General features: G+C 37.6%; 1 protein-coding gene across 1 annotated transcript in view; it reads right to left on the reverse strand.

Moving 5' to 3' along the window:
- TMOD3 (tropomodulin 3) overlaps positions 1-23,365 on the reverse strand; it is an 81,186-nt gene that overhangs the window by 6,950 nt on the left and 50,871 nt on the right. The window contains exons 4-8 of the mRNA XM_019442110.2: positions 17,093-17,215; positions 15,548-15,637; positions 5,242-5,372; positions 3,500-3,607; positions 814-957 (exon numbers count right to left, since the gene is read on the reverse strand). Of these exons, the coding sequence (XP_019297655.1) occupies positions 814-957; positions 3,500-3,607; positions 5,242-5,372; positions 15,548-15,637; positions 17,093-17,215 (596 nt within the window). The remainder of the gene's footprint in view (positions 1-813; positions 958-3,499; positions 3,608-5,241; positions 5,373-15,547; positions 15,638-17,092; positions 17,216-23,365) is intronic.

Consider the following 23,365-nt stretch of genomic DNA (forward strand, 5'->3'; position numbering starts at 1 on the left):
ATAAATAAGATAAACAAATCTTAAAGTTCAGTATATGATCATACAGACATCAAAAAATGAACATTACCAAAACAAGATACCACTTCATACCCATTATTACAGGATGACTATAATCAAAAAGACAATAACAAATGTTGGCAAGAATGTGGAAGAATTGGGAACCTCACACAGGCTGGCACAAATGTAAAATGGTGCAGTCGCTGTGGAAAACAACATGGCCATTCCTCAGAAAGTTAAACACAGCGTTACCACCAGACCTCGCAATTCCACTCCTAGGTATATGTCCATGAGAAATGAAAACCTATGTTCGTATAAAAATCTGTATACGAATGTTCATATCAGTATTCCTAACGTTCAAAAGGTAGAAATAACCCAAACAGATTATTTAGCCATAAAGATTAACTACTGATACATATTACAACATGGATGAACCTGCAGAATATTTTGCTAAGTGAAAGACAGTAGACACAAAAGACCATATACTATATAATTCCATTTATATGAATTGTCAAAAATAGGTAAATGTGTAGAGACAGAAAGTCAATTAGTGATTGCCAGGGGCCGGTGGGAGGGGTGATGAAAATGTTCTGGAATTAGTGGTGATGGCTGCACAACTCTATAAATATGCTCAAAACCCATACTACAAATACTAAGGTAACATTCTGGATGCTTCAAATGTCTTCATCTGCTTTCAGGCCGCCACCTTCCCACAAGACTGCCCCAAAGCCTTCCTGCCACCTGCCTCCTAAACCCCCAGCCCCTACACAGCAGAGTGGGCTGGAGCTCCCACAGTTATCGCTGTAGAACACTGACCTGATTGTCAATCTTGAGCTCTGCCAGGGTTTCATTATCTCTCAAAGCATCAATCAGTGCTAGAATCCCAGCTCCTGTAATAAAGTTGGACTCCATATTTAAGCTCTTCAAATTTTTGTTCACTCTCAGCATATCTGCAAAAGCCTAGAAATTAAAGAAAGTATTTGAAGATAAAAATTGACAGCGTCTATCACATATTATACCTACTATAAACAAATACACTAATTAACAGAACAGCTTTGATGTTTCTCATTAGGTTGTTTTATCTTGACACACTACCTCACAGGCTTCACATGTATCTACTTTTCACAAGTACCCTGTCACAATATTTAGATTTGTCACTGTTGATAATATTCTCTGCTGCTGTTCACACTGTTATGTTCATTCACACCCTATTCCTTGCTTCTTTCCCCTGTGTCTCTCAGTTTCTCTCAGTTTCTGGGTAGGACTAACTTCATCGAGGTCTCTTTGGAACAACTTTTCTTACTTAGGTCCTACTGCAGTTAGGTTACTGTGTCACCAAAGGAGGATAAATTGTGGATTGCTTTTCACGGCAGAGACCAGAAGGGATGCCTAAGGCAGAAGGCCAGAAAAGCTCACAGATAAGCAGAACTTAAAGTCAAGTTAAAACAACAGGCAAGAGGGGGCAGACAGAACTTGGGACAGGTATCTATTTCACTTTTGACACTACATAAAAAAGCTGGCTTTGAGATGGGAAAGATGGATGTGGGCAGCTCAGTGAGGAGACTACTGCAATAATCCAGGTGAGAGAAGATGGTGGCTAAGACTGACCAAGGTGGTAGTTGAGAAAGGGGTGAGAAGTAGTTGGATTCTGGAATATTTTGAAGACAAGGCTGGATATACATTTAAGGTGGTGAGAAAGGGAAGTCAAGGATGACTCCATTTCTTTCTGTCTTAAGCAAATGAAAGAGTGAAGTTGTCATTTAGTGAGACAGGAATGAGTGGGAAAGGAGCATGTGTGGGAGGGAAGTCAGGAGTTCGGTTTGGGACTATTTAGGATGTCTGTTAGACATCCAAGCAAGCTGTTAAGTAAGTAGGTGGACAGGAGTATGGAGTTCAGGACAGAGGCACCAACAGGGCATAATAACACTGGAAGTCAGCAGCATATATAGAAAATACACAGCAAAGAAACAGAGTGACATCAACTAGAAAGTGAGTGTAGACAGAGAAAAGAAAAGGGCCCAGGATTGAGCCCTGGGTCATTCCAATCCTTAGACGTTGGGGAGATAAGGAGCAACCAGCATAGGGACCAGAGAAGGGATGTTCAATGAGGAGGGAGGACAATCAAAGGGAGTGATGGCCTCAAAGCCAAGTGAAGAAAAAGGTTCATACCTTAACCCAGGAATGCAAGGTTGATTTAATATGCAAAAGTTCATCAATATAATATACCAGATTAACAGAGTAAAGGACAAAAACCACATGATCATCTCAATAGACACATTGAAAGCAGTTGATGAAATCCAACACTGTAGATCCATGAATGAAATCCTCTGCAGATGTCAAAAGAAAGGTCTAGAACTTTATGCAGTGATATGAAAAGATCTCTAAGATATACTGTTGAGTGAAAAATTAAGTTGCAAAACAGCATATACTGCATGACTTCATTTATGTTTTTAAAAATTATAGAAAATTGGGGCGGCTGGGTGACTTAGTTGGTTGAGCATCTGACTCTTGATTTCAGCTCAGGTCATGATCCCAGGGTTGTGGGATGGAGCACCATGTTGGGCTCTGTACTGAGCATGGAGCCTGCTTAAGATTCTCTCTCTTTCTCTCTCTCTCCCCCCCACTTGCCTGTTTACACTCTAAGAATAAAAAATAAAATAAAATTGAAAAATTATAGAAAAGAAATACAGGTGGGAATGCAAGCTGGTGCAGCCACTCTGGAAAACAGTATGGAGGTTCCTCAAAAAACTAAAAATACAACTACCCTACGACCCAGCAATTGCACTACTAGGCATTTATCCACGGGATACAGGTGTGCTGTTTCAAAGGGACACATGCACCCCCATGTTTATAGCAGCACTATCAACAATAGCCAAAGTATGGAAAGAGCCCAAATGTCCATCGATGGATGAATGGATAAAGAAGATACCACATTTTCTTTGGAGTGTTACCGGCAATCAAAAAGAATGAAATCTTGCCATTTGCAACTACGTGGATGGAACTGGAGGGTACTATGCTAAGTGAAATTAGAGAATGACAAAAATCATATGACTTCACTCATATGAGGACTTTAAGAGACAAAACAGATGAACATAATGGAAGGGAAACAAAAATAATACAAAAACAGGGAGGGGGACAAAAAAGAGACTCATAAATATGGAGAATAAACTGAGGGTCACTGGAGGAGTTGTGAAACGGGGGGATGGGCTAAATGGATAAGGGGCACTAAGGAGTCTATTCCTGAAATCACTGTTGCACCATATGCTAACTAATTTGGATGTAAACTTTAAAAAATAAAAAATGAAATTAAATAAATCAAATTATTTAAAAAAAAAGAAAAGAAATACAGGAACAAACCCATAAAATAGATTATGTACTGCTTAATAGCTAAATATCAACTGAAAAAAGAGTACGTCATGTTCATAAAATCAGTTTAGCCATCTCTGTAACATACGCTTGTATATAGCCATCATTTCAATATTATCAATAGTAGCTTACTTACAGCAGCAACAGGGTCATTGCTCCGGGTGGCTGCAAGACTGAAATATTTCACATGTGTGTTGGTTTCCAAAGCTTTTGCAAAATCTTTTAGAGTTGGAATTGGGATATTCTTGAAAGACAATATGTGAAATATTACATTTTAGTTTTCAAGAAATTCAGTCTATTAATTAAATATATTTGTACTTTTTTTTTTAAGTTAAATGTACTCAAATTATATACACATAGCATTTAGTCTACAAATGAAAACAAACAGCCTCCTTCATATCTATGTGATTTCTCTCTTATGGTACATCTGCTCAAACTGTTGATCTAGAGCAGAGTATATATCATTATTTCTCTAGCATTTAAAGAAATGTCCATTATTCTACACTCAACTATTTGGATTATAGGAAGTCAACACCTTAGTATTCAAAATGGATCCACTCTTCTACAGAGAGAGAAAGAGGTCACTTAGTTTAAGCTACAAGGCATTAAGTGAGATTAATCTTACACTACCTGAAATGTGGAAAGATAGACTTCTAGAAGGCACTAATTTCTCCCTTTAGTACCAAGACTACAATTCCCTGTAGCCTGGTTATTTTTTGACCATTACTGTTGATTTAGAATGTGAGGATTTTTTTTTTTTTAATTAAAATTAGTGATCAACTAGAAATGTTAGCTTTTTCCAAGGCTTTCCTTCTTTTGCTCAGAGGAAGGAACAGCTGCTAAAGGAACAGAAAGGTCTTATTCTCTAGCTTCTTATAATTACCAGATGCTCCCACAGCCCTCAAAAGACATAAAATGAGGAATTAAAAAAATAATAAAATAAAAAGGAATTCTTAATGTAGCTCTTATACAATGACCATTACTCTAGAGATAATTTGAATTTACTCTTCATAAATTTAATTATCCCTAGGCCCTCCTACCTCATTTCTCCTTTACTCCAAGGAAGAGCTACATTTTTAACAACTCAGTAAGATCCCAGAAAGCCTACTTCTAGGTGTCTACTCAAGAGAAATGAAAACATGTTTGCATGTTCATTATGTGTTTAATGGCTTTATTATAATCATCCCAAACCAGAGAGAATCCACAGGTCTATCAACTGGTGAATGGATAAACAAACTGCAGCACATCCACACAACAGAATACTGCTCAACAAACTGATACATCCAACCACAGAGATGAATCTCAAATGCATTATGCTAAGTGAAAGAAGCCAGACTCAAAAGACTACATACTATATGATTTCATTTGTAATGCATTCTGGAGAAGGCAAAATGATAGGGAAAGAAAACATATCAGTTGCTGTCAGGGGCTAGAGCTGGGGGCAGAAAATGATGACAAAGGGGAGTAACATGTTCTACATCTGTGGTGGTGGTGATCTTACAACTTATGCATTTGTCAAACTCACTGGACCTGTACATGAAATAGCGAGAGTTTCACTATATATCAATTATACCTCAAGAAACCTGATTAAAAAAAAAAAAAAAAAAAGAACCCAAAAGACTAAAAAACTCTTTTTACTTTGAGAGCCAGAGAGATTTATGCTGACAGTCTGTAGGGTTTACAGGTTTACATGCTACTCTTTAAAAAGCAAGTCAGAAAAATATTACACCTTAAGCTCTAGGAATCTAAGCATACTGTTAGGACCAAAAACTTTACCTTTAAGTAGAAAGAATTACACTATATCAAAACTGCCCAAACTCTCATCCTACAGCTGACTCAAAGCAATTAAAAATTTTATTAGTTGCTTAGCATACCTACCTTTATATTATTCAAATTGACTTCAACAAGACGAACATCATTTTCTTTAATTCTCTTTAAAGTCTCTTCAACATTGGTTGGATTTGGTGGCTCATCAAATACTGGAAGAATCTTTTCACCTTTCACCACATCTGTAGTAACAAATGAAAAGAGTAAGTGTCTTATTGGCTGATACTATTACAGTGAATTCATATATGAACTTGATCACACACACATACATGCACGTTCAATAGAACTAACCAGAAAGCTCCCCCACCATTTCTAAAAGATCCGTTATGTGTTGACACATATTTAAAGCACTCAAATAAAATGTTATCCTCTTGTATTGTTTTCTCTGAGATTTAATTAGTAATTACTGTAAAAGCAGTAAGAATCACAGACTTGAAGAAACATAGCCTCGGTGAAAAGAGTAAAGTGAAGGAAGGATACATGACCTCTTTCTCTTACGGGGAGTACTGCATCTGGGGAAAGGGGGAGGACAAGCAGGAACAGGGAATGGGGAGACAGAGAAGCAACGGTATATAAAAGAGCTACTGAGACAGAAATCCCCCAAATTACTGCCCTCCTTCACTTCTATCCCCCAATCCTTCATCATGTATACTATACCCACACACATAGCCAAAATACAACTATGCAAAGTTGAAAGAGGACATAAAAGCCTTGAATCTTCTAATGAGATCTAAGTGCACTTTGATGTGTGTGTAAAGGTCTATGAACACGTGTAACAGGCAAACTTTTATGGATAAATTTTCTGGGGAGAAAACCTACAGCATCAGATTCACAAAGAGGCACATGACATAGAAAGATTGACAAGGTCACTGTCTGGCTTAGTTCTTCCTTTCTGCCTTCCTCTAGCTTTTTGTAGCAAAACTCATCTTAAGACAAAGTATACTGAATAAATTCCCTTCTTTCAAAATACCACACACATACACACATAGCATCCTGAGGAGATCAACTTAGATGATGGTCTGAAAATTATTTTCCTGAGGAGAGTTGAAACATCTGGGTGTATCTAGACTGGACATATATATATTAAAAGGAAGTATGCACATTTTTTTCAGATTTATCCTGTAGAAGGAGAAGTGAGAATTTCAAGTTGTTCTGAAAGGCTGGATTAGAACAGGTGTAGGTTGCCAGGAGGCAGAATATGGTTCAATACAAGGACCAGCTTCCTATCAGAGCTCTGCTAAAAGGACAGAATGGGCTCCCTCTCACATAAGTTCAGCAAGGTAATCTTCTCCAAGACTATAGATCAAGGGGGCTGGAGAAAAAAGATTTCTTACCATAAAGAAAATTAAGTTCTATCTCAATTCTAAACTTTATAAAACCAAAATATTTCTTTCTTAATTCCACAGAATATATGTGTTTAAAAAGCTTTACTTCTGAATAAAGTAATGGATCCAATAAATGGAATGCTGAAACTATTAAGAAAGGCTCATGGGAGACTTTAAAATGGATGGATCAGGAGGCACCTGAGTGGCTCAGTCGGTTAAGCATCCGACCTTGATCTCAACTCAGGTCCTGATCTCAGGGCTGTGAGTTCAAGCCCCATGCTGGGCTCCACACTGGGTGTGGAGCCTACTTAAAAATTTTTTAAAAAGGGATGGATCAGGCTGCTAACATGTGAACACAATGATGACTTTTGGCACATTCCCCAAAGAGGAATGACCAGACTTGATATACGATTCAATTACCACTTAGGAAGCATTCTTGCCCCAAAAAACAAAAACCAAAAAGCTGCACATACGCCTCTAGAAAATAATAGTTTTCAGAAACATAGAAGACAGAGAAATATGTAAAATGATACCACAAGGGGAAGATGGTGATGGAGTAGGAGGACCCTAGGTTCGCCTCGTCCAATAAGTACAACTGGGTAACTCTCAGATCATCCTAAATACCCCAGAAATCAACCTGAAGACTAGCAGAACAAATCACAAGTAAAGGTAGAAAAGAGGCAGACTGAAGAAGGTAGGAAGGGTGAAGACACAGTTTGGGAGAGAAATGGATTTGTGGCCTCTGTGGTAGGGAGGGAGCTGTAATCAGGGAGAAGGATGAGAGGCAGACTAGCACTCAGGAAGGAGCACAGGATAAATGAGTCCCCACAAGCAACTGGCTTGGAAGGTGAGTGGGCTCGAATTTCATGAGTTCTTACAACCAGTGGGGCTTAAGGCCTGGATTTTTAAAGGTCAGTGTGCTTGGCTGTGGGAGACCTCAGAGGATATTGAGGCTGCTGGAGAGAAGACAGGCGAACAGCCTGTGGACATACAGCGTGGAAACAACAATCTGAAGAGCGCCTGGGACATACAGTGGGGAGGTTAGTTGCCTCATCTCAGATTGTGTCCCAGAGAAGCAGCATTTATGGACCTCTTCATAAAACCATTACCCTTAAGAAAAGGACACACAGCTGACTTTCCTAATACAGAGAAACAGGCAGAGAGACTTAGACAAAATGAGAAGACAGAGGAATCTGTCCCAAATGAAAGAACAGGGCAAGAACATGGCCAGAGATCTAAGCAAAACAGATATAAGTAACATGTCTGATGGAGAATTTAAAGTAATGACCATAATACTCACTGGATTTGAGAAAAGAGTGGAGGACATCAGTGAGACCATTACCACAGAGAAAGGGAATAACACACCAGAGATAAAGGGCTCAAAAAAAGAAATGAAAGACAGGCCTGAAGGAAAGAACAGGATGGAAGAAGCAGAGGAATGAATTAATGACCTAGAAGACAAAGTAATGGAGAGTAATCAAACTGAACAAAAGAAAGAAAAAATAATTATGCTTATGCAAAACGAAAATAGATGTAGGGAATGCAGTGACTCCATCAAACATAGTAACATTCATATTATAGGAGTCCCAGAAGTAGAAGAGAGAAAAAGGGGCAGAGAATTTATCTGAAGAAATGATAGCTGAAAACTTCCCTAATCTGGGGAAGGAAACACATATCCACATCAGGAGGAACTGAGATCCCTCAACAAAATCACCAAAGAATTTCCACACCAAGACACATTGTAATTAAAATGGAAAAAAATAGTGATAAAGAAAAACCATTAAAAACAGCAAGACAAAAGAAGACAGTTACAATACAAAAGAAACCCGATAAGGCTATCAGAATTTTTCAGCAGAAACTATCCAAGCCAGAAGGGAGTGCCATGATATATTCAAAGTGCTGAATGGGAAAAACCTGTAGCCAAGAATACTCAATCCAGCAAGGCTATCGTTCAGAATACAAGGAGAGGGGTGCCTGGGTGGCTGAGTTGGTTAAGTGTCCAACCGTTATTTCGGCACAGGTGGTGATCTCGTGGTTCGTGAGTTGAAGCCCCACATTATGATCTGTGCTGACAGCGTGGAGCCCATGTCAGATCCTCTGTCTCCCTCTCTCTCTGCCCCTTCCCAGCTTGTGCGCTCTCTCTCTCTCTCTCAAAAATAAATATATTAAAAAATGTTAAGAATAGGAGAAATAAAGTTTCCCAGACACTGAAAGGAGTTCATGACCACTAAACCTTCCCAGCAAGATATATTAAAGGGGACTCTTTGAGTGGAAAAGAAAGACCAAAAGTGACAATATGAAGGTAGGAAACACAGAAGCAGTAAAAATGAAGATTTCTGTAAAAAACGAGTCAAGGAATTCACAAAATAAAAGGATATAAAATACGATACCATATACATAAAACATGGGGAAGACAGAAGAATGGGTTCAAACTTCACTACCAGCTTAATATAAACTGCTATATGCAGAAGACATTATATACAAACTTAATGATAACCAGAAATCATAAACTACAAACTGGGGTGTCTGGGTGGCACACTTTGTTAAGTGTCCAATTCTTGATTTCAGCTCAGGTCATAATCTCATGGTTTGTGGGTTGAGTTCTGCATCAGGCTCCACATTGACAGTATGGAGCCTGCTAGGAATTTTCCCTCCCTCTGTCTTGCAAAGTAAATAAACTAAAAAAAAAAAAAAAACCAAACTAATAGATATGCAGAGTAAAGACAAAGAAATCCAAATATATCACTAAAGAAAGCCAACAAATCATGAAAGAAAAGATCAGAGAAAATCTGCAGAAACAACCACAAAACAAGTAAGAAAATGGTAATAAATATGTACCTATAATTACTTTGAGTGTAAATGTACTAAATGCTCCAATCAAAAGACACAGGATAACAGCATGAATTAAAAAAACAAGACCCATCTATATGCTGCTTATAAGAGAATAATTCTAGACTTAACAACACCTGCAGATTCAAAGTGAGGGGATGGAGAACCATCTATCATGCAAATGGATGATAAAAGAAAGCTGGAGTAGCAGTGCTAATATTGGACAAAATAGACTTTAAAACAAAGACTGTAACAAGAGACGAAGAAGGACACTATATAATAAAGGGAATAATCCAACAAGATAGGACAATTGTAAATATTTATGCACCCAAAATGGAAGCACCCATATACATAAAATAGTTATTAACAAACATAAGGGAACTAATCAGTAATCATGCAACGATAGTAGGGGACTTTAACACCCCACTTACATCAATGGACAGATCATCTAAACAGAAAATCATCAAGAAAACAATTGATTTGCTTGTCTGGACCAGACAGATTATTCAGAACATTCTATCCTAAAACAGTAGAATACACGTTCTTTTCAAGTGCACATAGAACATTCTGCAGAACAGATCATATAGTAGGCCACAAAACAAGCCTCAACAAATTAAAAAAGACTGAAGTTATACCATGCATCTTTTCTGACCACAACACTAGGAAACTAGGAATCAACCACAAGACAAAATCTGGAAAGACCACAGACACATGGAGGTAAATAACATGCTACCAAACAATGAATGGGTCAACCAGGAAATAAAATATGAAATTAAAAAGTGCATGGAAACAAATGAAAATGAAAATACAAGGGTTCAAAGCCTTTGCAATGCAGCAAAATTGGTTCTAAGAGGGAAGTGTCTAGCAATACAGGCCTACTGCAAGAAATAAGAAAAATCTCAAATAACCTAACCTTACACCTAAAGAAGCTAGAAAAAGAACAAACAAAACCTAAAACCAGCAGAAGGAAGGAAATCATAATGATAAGAGCAAGAATAAATGATATAAAAACAAACAAAAAAACCCCACAATACAACAGATCAATAAAACAAGGAACTGCTTCCTTGGGGGAAAACAAAAACAAAACAAAAAAAACCTGATAAACTTCTAGCCAGAATTATCAAGAAAAAAAAGAGAAAAGACCCAAATAAAATCACAAATGAGAGAGAAGAAATAACAAACACTACAGAAATACAAACAGCTATAACAGATTATTATGAAAAACTATTTAAGCCAACAAACTGGACAACCTAGAAGAAATGGATAAACTCATCAACATATATAAATTACCAAAACTGAAACTGTTAAAAATGGAAATATTTGAACACAGTGATTATCAGCAAAGAAATTAAGTCAGTAATCAAAAAACTCCAAGAAATAAAAGTCCAGGGCCAGATGGCCTCACATGTCAATTCTACCAAACATTTGAAGAATTAATACCTATCCTTTTCAAACCATTCCAAAATATAGAAAAGGAAAACTTCCACATTTGTTCTGAGGCCAGCATTACCCAGATACCCAAGTCAGATAAAGACACCACAAAAAAAGAGAACTATAGTTCAAATCTCTGATGGACATAGATGTAAAAATCCTCAGCACAATACTAGCAAACTGAATTCTACAATACACTAAAAAAATCATTCACCATGATCAAGTGAACTTATTCCTGGGTTGTTGGGTGGTTCAATATTCACAAATCAATGTGATACAATGTGATGTGTCAATAAGAGAAAGGATAAGAAACATATGTTCATTTCAACAGACACAGAAAAAGCATCTGACAAAGTACAACATCCATTCATGATAAAAACCCTCAACAAAGTAAGTTTACATACCTCAACATAACAAAGTAAGTTTAAATACCTCAACATAACAAAGGCCATTGATGAAAAACCCACAGCTAACATCTTTAATGAGAAAAAACTGAGAGCTTTTCCACTAAGGTCAGAAACAAGACAAGGATGTCCATTCTCATCACTTTACCTTTCTTTTTTTTAAGTTCATTCGTTTTTGAGAGAGAGAGAATGCAAGCAGGGAAGGGACAGTGAGAGGGAGACAGAGCATGCCAGGCAGGCTCTGTGCTGCCAGCAGAGAGACAGATGCAGGGATTGAACTCATGAACTATGAGATCATGACCTGAGCCAAAACCAAGAGTTGAAAGCTTAACCAACTGAGCCACCCAGGCACCCCTCACTCTCACCACTTTTATTCAACAGAGTGCTGCAGGTCCTAACCACAGCAATCAGACAACAAAAAGAAATAAAAGGCAACCAAATCACAAGGAAGAAGTATAACTTTCACTATTTTCAGATGACAGGACACTTTATACAGAAAACCCAAAAGACTCCACCAAAAAATTGCTAGAACTGATAAACAAATTCAGTAAAGTCACAGGATACATAATGAACGTATTGGTTGTATTTCTACACACCAATAAGGAAACAGCAGAGAGATTAAGATGTCAATCCCATTTACAATTGTACCCAAAATAATAAGATACCTAGGAATAAACCTAACCAAAGAGGTGAAAGATCTGTACTCTGAAAACTATAAAACAATGATGAAAGAAACTGAAGACAACACAAAGAAAGGCAAAGACATTCCAGGTTCATGGATTGGAAGAACAAATATTGCTAAAATGTCTATACTACCCAAAGCAATCTACACCTTTAATACAATCTCTATCAAAATACCAAGAGCATTTTTCACAGAACTAGAACAAACAATTCTAAAATATGAATGGAACCATAAAAGACCCAGAATAACCAAAGCAATCTTGAAAAAGAAAACCAAAGCTGGAGGAATCACAATTCCAGACTTCAAGGTATATTACAAAGCTTTAGTAATCAAAACAGTATGTATTGGCATAAAAATAGACACATAAATCAACAAACACAGTAGAAAACCCAGAAATAAACCCTTAAGTATATGGTCAATTAATCTTCAACAAAGCAAGAAAGAATATCCAACAGGAAAAAGGCCCTTCAACAAACGGTGCTGGGAAAATTGAACAGCAAACACACAAAAGAATGAAATTGGACCACCTTTTTACAACATAGCAAAAATAAATTCAAAACAGATTAAAGATCTAGATGTGAGAACTGAAACCATAAAAATCCTAGATTGAGCACTGGCAGTAATTTCTCTGACACTGGCTACACCAACCTTTTTCTAGATAGGTCCCCAGAGGCAAAGGAAACAAAAGCAAAAATAAACTATTGGGCTATATCAAAACAAAAAACTCCTGCACAGAGAAGGAAACAATCAACAAAACTAAAAAGGCAACCTATAGAATGGGAAAAGATATTTGCAAATGACCTATCTGATGAAGGGTTAGTATCCAAAATATATAAAGAACTCATAGAGCTCAATACCCTAAACCCAAACAATCCAATCAAAAAATGGGCAGAAGACATGAAAAGACATTTTTCCAAAGAAAACATAGAGATGGCCAACAGACACATGAAAAGATGCTCATCATCACTAATCATCAGAGAAATGCAAATCAAAACTACTATGAGATATCACCTCACACCTGTGAGAATGGCTAATACCAAAAACATGAGAAACAACAAGCGTTGGTGAGGATATGGAGAAAAAGGAATCCTCTTGCTTTGTTGGTGGGAATGCAGACTGGTGCAGCAACAGTGGAAAACAGTATGGAGTTTCCTCAAAAAAGTTAAAAATAGAGCTACTCTACGGCCCAGCAATCACACTACTGGGTATTTACTCAAAGAATACAAAAACACTAATTCAAAGGGATACGTGTACCTCAATATTTATAGCAGCATTATTCACAATAGGCAAGATATAGAGGCAGCTCAAATATCCATCAAGTGATGAATGGATAGGTGTGTGTGTGTGTGTGTGTGTGTGTGTATGTATATATACACACACACACACACACACACACATCTTTTTATATACATATATATGTACATATGTATGTGTGTGTGTATATATATATATACACACACATACACACACATCTTTTTATATACATATATATATATATATATACATATGTATGTGTGTGTGTATATATATATATAATGGAATATTATTCAGCCATAAAAATGAATGAAATCTTGCCATTTGCAATGACTTGGATGGAGCTAGAGAGTATAATGCTAACTGAAGTAAGTCAATAAGACAAAGACAAATACTATATGATTACACTCCTACGTGGAATTTAAAAAACAAAACAAACAAGCTAAGGGAAAAAGAGAGAGAGAAACTAAGAAACAGACTCAACTATAGAGAACTGAAGGGTACCAGAGAAGAGGTGGGTGGGGGGATGGGTGAAATAGGTGATGGGGATTAAGAACTGCACTTGTGATGAGCAACAGGTGATTAAAATTAAAAAAAAAGTGATACTACAAGGTTGCAATCAGTCAAACTGAGAATGTGGAAAATTTGACATGACAACCCAGTTTCTTAAAGAAATGGATACCATGAAGAAAGGGGAAGAGAGGTTGAGGAGGGGAACTGTTAAGAGGGGGGCGCCTGGGTGGCTCAGTCGGTTAAGCGTCTGACTTCGGCTCAGGTTGTGATCTCATGGTTCATGGGTTCAAGCCCCATGTCAGGCTCTGTGCTGACAGGTCAGAGCCTGCAGCTTGCTTCAGATTCTGTCTCCACTCTCTCTGCCCCTCCCCCACTCATGCTCTGTCTCTGTCTCTCCAAAATGAATAAATATTAAAAAAAATAATAAATTTAAAAAAATAAAAATAAACTTAAAAAAAAAAGAAAAATCAAGTTCCAAGAAATATCTACAGTATGATCCCATTTTTGTAAAAAACAAGACTATGTAAACCGTGTGTGTGTGTGTGTGTGTGTGTGTGTGTGTGTGTGTGTGTATGTCTTTGTATGAACATAGTAGAAGTCTAGAAAGACATATACCAAACCGTTAACAACTAAGGTTAGGGGTGGGGAGAGCGAAAGGCATGATGGCTATGAACAAGGACACTTTTTCTTTTTTTAATGTTTATTTATTTTTGAGAGAGCAAGAGTGAGAGCAAGAGTGAGAGCGAGACAGAGTGTGAGTGGGGGAGGGCAGAGACAGAGGGAGACACAGAATCTGAAGGAGACTCCAGGCTCTGAGCTGTCAACACACAGTCTAATGTGGGGCTCGAACTCATGAATTGTGAGATCATGTCTTGAGCCAAAGTCGGATGCCTAATGGACTGAGCCAGGAGCCCCTGAACAGTGACACTTTTACTTATGTCATACACTTAGGTATTGCTCAAATGTGGTACAAAGATATGTATTACTTTGGTCATTTTAAAACATCCTATAAACTATTTTTTAAAAAGCCTTGCTTTTGGCTATTTAATACTGTAACAGATTAAAAGGTTCAGATTCGGGGGCCTGGGTGGCTCAGTCAATTAAGCATCTGACTTTGGCTCAGGTCATGATCTCACAGCTTGTTGAGTTTGAGCCCTGCGTTGGGCTCTGTGCTGACAGCTCAGAGCCTAGAGCCCGCTTTGGATTCTGTGACTTCCTGTCGCTCTCTGCCCCTCCCCTGCTCACACTCTGTCTCTCAAAAATAAACATTAAAAAAAAGAATAAAAAATAAAAAAATAAAAGTTTCAGATTCAGATGGTTTCTCCTGAATCTGATTTTTATAACATAGTTTCTTTGTTAACATTGTTGTGGTTTTCTTGAAAATCAGTAACACTGAAAATAAAATCTCAACAAAAGCCAAAGTGTGATTAGCTTTCATAGTGTTTACCACTAGTATTATTTATATATTTATTTTTAATTTTTTTTTCTAGTGTTTATTATTTTAAGAGAGAGAGACAGAGTGGGAGAGAGGCAAAGAGCGAGGGAGACACAGAATCCAAAGCATTCTCCAGGCTCTAAGCTGTCAGCATGAAGTCTGATGCAGGGCTTGAACTCACGAACCGTGAGATCATGACCTGAGCCAAAGTCTGATGTTTAACCGACTGAACCACCCAGGCACGTCCCATTAGTATTATTTAGTGAGGTGAGAGTAGTTCCTATTACATTTGCTGACACATTAAGCATATTTAATACTCTATTTTCAATAGTCTTCTATGTCAATACCATCTAACTGGAATCTTAGGTTTCAAGTACTTATGTGTAACATTTGGTATGTATATACTGAAGTTGATACATGAAGATAACAAAATATAGTACATTTAACAAAGGGTTCAAATTCACAACACAGTACATGTACTCACTTGAGAAATGTTCTTGGTCGACACCATTACTACTTCCCACTATATTACATAACTGTGCATTCGTTATCAAATTGTGCATCCCAAGGATAGCTATAAATATAGAAAAAGAAAGTTATTTTTATTTCCATCAGTTTTAACCATAAAGAATTGGTTTTTCAACCAAAATTTTCTGATTTTAACGTTTTCTGAACATTTTCCTACTCAATTAAAATACAGATTTTGCAGCCCCCAAAAAAGGAGACAATGTGATTAAAAAATCACCTACAATCCCTTTCTCATTAATACTCTTTTATTTTCCTCTTCATTTTGGAATTTAGATCTCCCACATTTCCGAATTCAGACCTACAACTGGAGCCAGACTAATCTTAAATGTTAATCTATGCTTAGCTCCATTTGGTAGCTAAGAGAGAATATTGAAATGATCTGTGTTTGCTGTTAATACTTCGCATAAGGTTTTAGGAACAGTGCAAGATAGATTTTCAACCTAACCGTTATTTTTACATTTGTTAACTTTCATGTTAATTTACATTCATATTTTAGTTAAGGGTAAAATACCAAAAGTATAGTTGAACTCTCATCTGTGAGATTAACTAGCATCCCTCAAAAATGACAGGAGAGATAAATTTGGTTTTTGGTTTTGATACCCTTTTTGCACAAACATGGCAGAAGCTACAGTATGCCCCCAGCCCACTCCACCCTGATGAAAGCACCATTTACAAACACCTCAGTCCTGAGCACCCCAAGGAATAAGACACCTGCTCTGGCTGTAGACTACACTTTGTCCCTGTCCTGGGTCATTCCATAAGAACCATCACTCTTCTTTCACACATGTTAGCTCTTGGGGTTAGTTGGTGCTAAGATATCCCCATATGTCATATTTTTCTACCAAGGAAAATGGGTGTGTGCTGAGGCTGGTGGGGGAGATACTTGTCCAGATAAGAAACTGGCAATGATGAAAACAACAGGGCGGTTTGGAGTGTTCCGTATATACTTAAGAAAAGATGGGAAAGTGGTGAGTATAAATGCTTTCCAGTTATTCATCTTGGGGTCCTCTTTTTCTTCAAAGTTTATTATTTATTTTTAGTAATCTCTACACTCCATGTGAGGTTCAAACTCACAATCCCAAGATCAAGAGTCGCATGCTCTACCGACTCAGCCAGCCAGACGCCCCTCATCTCAAGGTCTTCTGATAAAATGGGACAGCAGTTGATGCTGGAGACTCTTTTTCAATGCTTAGATAGGACAGCTTCTAGCTGAGCACCAGCCAATGAAAGATTTTTATAAAGACTTTCAAATATGGTAACATGGGAAAAGATGTCAAATAATACAATACATTCCATTAACATAAAAAGTTCACCACTGACAGTATTTTAAAAACTGAAATCCTTTATGTCACATTTATAGTGTACAAAACAAAGCCAAATATGTGGTCACTGATTCAACAGCACTTTGCTAGGCAAAGGAAGCATCTGTATGACGTATACAGGGATGTGCTGGTACTCCCCTCCCCTCCACACTCATTCACAAATGTGTTTTAGGAGATACCTGCAAGGTCACACAATTCTGTATCAGAAGCACTTGTCAAAGCTTCTTCTAATTCTGGGTCAAGAGATACTTTTTCTTCTGGGAAAGTCTGTACAGGCTTCTGTTTAGGGATAAATATTTTCCCTGTAAAATAAAGCAGTTTGTTAATTCCAATACTACTGCTATGAACTAACTTATTACCATTTACTCTTCTAACAAAAATTATGAAAAGTACAATTGAAGCTGAAGGAAAAAGTCAACAAGATAAACAATTACAATAACATTTCATCTTCAATATGTATTATAAGTTTCCAGGGCAATGTTTGGCTGTACAAGTTGAAATGAAGAAAAAAAAAAACACACCTGAGGAATTCTATTTGTGAAATTAAAAATAGGATCTTTTTGGAGTAATTATGAATTACTAAACAAATAGCAAATTAAAAGATGAATATAGGAATAAATTTTAAGAATCTATAAAACTTTAGAGAGATTTAAAAGACCCTGCAAAATCCACTTTTTTTTAATTATTATTTTTTTTAGTTCTTATTTATTTAAGAGAGACAGAACAAGCAGAGGATGGGCAGAGACAGGGGGACAGAAGATCCAAAGCAGGTTCTGTGCTGACAGCAGAGAGCCTGGCGTGGGGCTCAAACGCAAAAACTGTGAGATCATGACCTGAGCTAAAACCCAGAGTCAGACGCTTAACTGACTGAGCCATTCAGGCACCCCTCCACTTTTTTATTCTTAAGCAACAAGCTGTTACAGTCACTTAGGGGATGGCAGAGGCAATTTTGATTCCAGAAATTCAAGATCTAATTGCAAAGAAATTCCTGTATGTTCTAAGTGGTTTCGTGAAACTTTAGGTCACCGTTCATCTAAGCCTCGATGGAAACTAACAAGGGTTACCTGATAAGAAACTATTATGTGAAAATCAGTATTTTGTTACCATATGTCCAAAGCAAGATTGAAAACATGAAGAGAATGAGAAGTGATAATGACACAACTGCTGATCAAATAAGATGTACTCACATGGCAGAGCCTGAGTTACTAAGATTGCCTCCAGTTTCTCTCCCAGGACACAAAGTGATCTGGAAAAGGCCTATGCATAGATTCATAGATGTGCCAAAGAAACTACCAGAGAAATATGAAAGAATATGTGGCCTGATGGATCTATGCAGTGCTCTATCAAAAGAATGTGGGTTTAGAATCAGTGAGTGTTGTGTACTTCTTCAAGGTACACATCAATTAGTGTACCCATAAGGAATCCCACCACAATAGACTGCTCCCAGGACTCTGGCCAAAACTGTTCAGCTATTTTCTGCTAAGCCCATCTAAAGGATCTTAATTTCTGATATCGTATGTTTTTTATGTTTAGCATTTCCATTTGGTTCTTTTTAAAAAAATAGTTTCCATGTGTCTGCTGAAATTCCTCATTTGTTCATGCGTGCTGTCTACCTTGTCCCTCAGATTTTTTGGCATTTGTTACAGTTATTTTTAAAGTCCCTAGCTGATAACACCAGGATCTGGATCATGTCTGAGTCTTCTATTGACTGTTATTTTCTTGAGTATGGGGCTATGTGTCTTATGATCTTTGACTACAAGCTAAGCATTTTTGTGTAAAAGTATGGCAGAAACTGAAGGAAAATCTGGCCTTTGTTGCAACTTTAGTTTGATTCAATTCCTCATTGGCCTCAAACATTTTGAATATAGGATCAGGACTTTCTCTTCAGCAAGGCCTTGTATTATAACCATGGTGAGGTTCTGGAGATGTCCTGAGCATCTTCCCTTTTTGAATGGTGAACTTTGAGAGATTTCTCTTGATATGTGGCCTAGGCCATCAGCTTTCTGGATGACTGCGGAGCTCTCTTTGTTTTCCAGTCCCATCCCCTAATTTTGGGGCCTTGGCAGATCTTTCAGGCCCTCTCGTCTTATCTGCTTTATACTCTGTGAAGTTGGGGTTGGCCTTAAAGGGATTTGTCCCACCCCTCCTGCCTCTCCCTCAGTCTCTCCCAGCTGAAAACCTATGCCTCAGGAATTTTCTCTTTGCTCTACTTTATTGCGTCTGTTCTTGTAGTGTCCCTGGCACTAAATGAAGACCTGCAGGAAAGAACTGGGGGTGCTGCACTATCCAATACGGTAGCCACTAGCCACATGTGACTACTTAAATTTAAATTAATTAAAATTAGAAATTCAGTTCCACAGTCACAGTTCAAATACTTGATAGCTACATTTAGTTAGATGGAGCTACCACACTGGTTAACATAGACACTGAATATTTCCATCATGGCAGAAAGTTCTAGTGGACAGCACTGCTCTAAGGCTTCTCTGGATTCTAATCTATCATCCAATCCATACACAGTCATTAAAAGTTTGTTAAAAGTAAGGCTGATTTCTCCTTACTCCTTTCTATGGTAGTTTTCTGTTTTTCCCTACATTTCATTCAGAAAAGAGAGAAGTGGGTCATCAATCTCAAAAAGGGTTTGCCACTTTCTAGAATCATTTATGTTTTGTGTCCTCAAGCTCTCCGATAGCTTTTTAAAAACTATAATAAATGCACTTAGGGGCACCTGGGTGGCTCAGTCAGTTGTGTCTGACTTTTGATTTCAGCTAAGGTCAGGATCTCACAGTTCGTGAGACTGAGCTGAGCCCCGAGTTGGGCTCTGTGCTGATAGCATGGAGCCTGCCTGGGATTGATATTTCTCTCTCTCTCTCTCTCTCTCTCTCTCTCTCTCTCTCTCTCTCTCTCTGCCCCTCCCCTGCTCACATACATGCATGTGTTCTTTTCTCTCAAAATAAATAAATAAACATTAAAAAAAACTGTAATAATGCACTTAGACTGCTTGTTTGGGTTGGTATGTAAGAATAATAGTCTCTTGCAACTTTATACATCTTAGAAGTCTTTCTGGTCAAGTATTTTCTTATTTAAAAAATTGTATTTGGCCAATTTATAGTGTATTTGTATCCGTAAGGATGTTTTTTTTTGTTTCCTTTTTAAAGTTTATTTGTTTATTTTGAGAGAGAGAGAGAGAACAGGGGAGGGGCAGAGAGGGAAGTAAAGACAGAATCCCAGGCAGGCTCCACACCATCAGTGCAGAGCCCAACTCGGGGCTTGAATTCATGAACCGTGAGATCTTGATTTGAGCTGAGATCAAGAGTCAGATGCTTAACCAAGTGAGCCACCCAGGCACCCCAGTAAAGATGTTTTTAACTGCATATAACAGAATACCCAATTAAAAGGGGTTGAAACTGGTGCTTCTCAAGCTTTAATGTGCACCTCACTCACATGGTGATCTTTAAAGTACAGATTCTGACCCACAAGTCTGATATGGGATGAGAGTTAACTTAACTCCCAGGTGATGCCGATACTGAACTACAGACCACTTTAAACAGCAAGAGTTCCAACAATAAGTATTTTTATCATCTCAGTAACTCCACATGTAGGTGGCTATAGGGATGGTTCAGCAGCTCAGTGCTGACATCAAGGATCTAGGCTCTTTCCATTTTTCTCTTTGGCTTTAATCAACATAGAAGCCTTTGTTCTCAGGCCATCAGTCTCAAGACAACCTTCGTAACACTAAGTATCAAGCCCTCAAGCAACAAGGTCAGGACAGGAAGGAAGGGCACAATTGTCAATTTTTATAAAGAAAACTTTTTATAACGTTTATAAGGAAAATTGTCCAGATTTCTCCTCTGGTGTCATGGACCAGCAATGGTCGTATGTCCAGTTGCAAAGGTGGCATTTTCAGTCTATTTCAGAGACAGATTGTGCCAGTAAGAATGAAGGGATTTTTGCATTGTTACTTAATAGGCAACTACAGACTGTATTCCAATATTGCACCAGCTGAAGTACACCTCTGTGCTCCCTGGATTCCCTGAACATTTCGCTATAGCTACACAGACACATTCTGCATATTTGTCTGCCTTCTGTGAGCTTTTCAGGGGCATGGTTTATGTTCTCTGTTTATCCCTGTATCCTTGCCTGGTACAAAACGGGCAAGACAATCTATTGAATAAATAATTTGGTGACGACCTCCAGTTCAATCACCTCATTTTATAAAGTCTAACTTAAATAACTTACACAGCAGAGTTAATACTAGAACACAGGAGTGTCTCTTCCAATAAACTGGTGGCTTTCACTTAAAAAAAAATTTTTTTTAACATTTATTTTTGAGAGAGAGCTAGAGACAGAGTGTAAGCAGACAAAGGGCAGAGAGAGGGAGACACAGAATATGAAACAGGCTCCAGGCTCTGAGCGGTCAGCACACAGCCCAATGTGGGGCTCAAACTCGTGAACCACAAGATGGTGACCTGAGCTGAAGTCAGACACTTAACTGACTGAGCCATCCAGGCGCCCCTAAACTGGTAGCTTTCAAATTAACTTTTTAACAGTAGACTTTTTCCCTCAAACAAATACCTCAAATATATAATGGCATCCATAACTGATCGTGTTAGTACCAAATTTTGGAATTCTGATGATTAGACAATCTTTTATTATTGGTTCACAGACAAAGGCAAATCCAAATCATTACATCCTGATAATTCCATAGCACTTTTCTCAGTGGTTGATAGTATAATTAAAGTAGCATACCATTCATGCCTTTAATTGCCATTTCAGGATAATTACATTTTTCCTGAGCTTAGTCACTACATTTTCAACTGTCTATGGGAGGGGCTTCTAAAGATTGGCTGCACACTGGATTCACCTGTGGAACTTTAAAAAATTGTGATGTCCAAGTCCCAGAGATTCTGATTTAATTGGTCTGGTGTGTGAGACATCTGGATTTTTATAAACTCTCTAGGGACCTTAATGCATAGCAGTCAAGGTTGAGAACCACTAGATTATGGTATTCACTTATGAAACAAAATTACACAAACTATCAAATAGCTGCCCATGTCTTATTCTAGGGACCAATGGAATTTAAAGCATTATAAAAATCTAAAATGTTTATTTTTGTAATCCTCATCTACATTCCATAGAGGCATTATTCATATCTAATTTTCCCATAAACTTTTGCCAAACTTATAAATACAAAATTAATCTCATCATAAAAAAAACAACAAAGCAAAACAACAAAATTTTGAGGGCTTATGGAAATTTTCCTGTGATATACAATTTTTCTATTTTATACAGCTCTGAAACAGTTTGGTACCTCAGCTGGTGCTCCTCTTTATAATAAATTCTCTGTATATAGAGATTTTTGTTGTAGAGGTATTTAGTCTATACGATATTGTTTTTAACAGTATAAAAATTAAGTACTTCATATTCCTTCAGGGTTAGCTTAACATTAACGCTGTAAGACTTGTATTTTAATGCATTTTTACAAAATCTCGTTATAGAAAAGTAACAGTAAATAAATTTAACTTCATAACAAAATAAGCTAGGCAGAAATGAAGTTTAATATTATGAGTACAAAACCTAAGGAGATCCCCCCCAAATTAATTTATAGACTTAAACACTCCCTTTCAAAATCTCAGCTGACTTTTTTGCAGAAAATGACAAGGTGATGCTAAAATTCATATGGAAATCCAAGACACCTAGGACTGCCAAGTAACCTTGAAAGAGAAGAACAAAACTGAAGGACTTACACATCCCAATTTCAAAACTTAATATAAAACTACTGTAATCAACAGTGTTATGGTGCATAAGGAAAGACATCTGGATCAATGGAATAGAAGTTGAGTGTCCAGAAATAAACCTTTTTTGTTAATGGTCAATTGAAGTCTGTAAAGGTACCAAGGCAATTCAATGGAGAAAGAACTGTAAATGATGCTGGGAGAACTGGATAACTACTTGCAAAAGAATGAAGTCAATCCCCTATGTCATACTTACCATACGTTAATTACCATATTAATTCAAAGTGGATTACAGACCTAGATGTAAGACCTAAAACTCTAACACTCATAGAAACAGTGATAAGAAGGGTACCTGGGTGGCTCAGTCAGTTAAGCATGTGACTCTTGATTTCAGCTCAGATCATGATCTCAGAGTCATGAGATCGAGTCCCGTGTTGAGATCGAGTCCCGTGTTGGGCTCTGCACTGAGCGTCATGCTTGCTTAAGATTCTCTCCCTCCCTCCCGCCCCCTCCCCCACTTGTGTGGGTTCATTCTCTCTCTCTCCCTCTCTCTTTCCAAAAAAAAAAAAAAGCAGTAAGACTAAATCTCCATGACCTCGAGTTAGGCAAAGGATTTTTAGATATGGTAGTATAAGCACCAGAGAAATTAAGTAGATAAGTGGTTTCCTAGGGCTGGGAATAGAGTGAGGAATGAAGACTGACTGCTCATGGATACATACA

This window comes from Panthera pardus, unplaced genomic scaffold, assembly GCF_024362965.1.
Source record: "Panthera pardus isolate Hobbes unplaced genomic scaffold, ASM2436296v1 HiC_scaffold_24, whole genome shotgun sequence".
Classification (NCBI taxonomy): domain Eukaryota; kingdom Metazoa; phylum Chordata; class Mammalia; order Carnivora; family Felidae; genus Panthera; species Panthera pardus.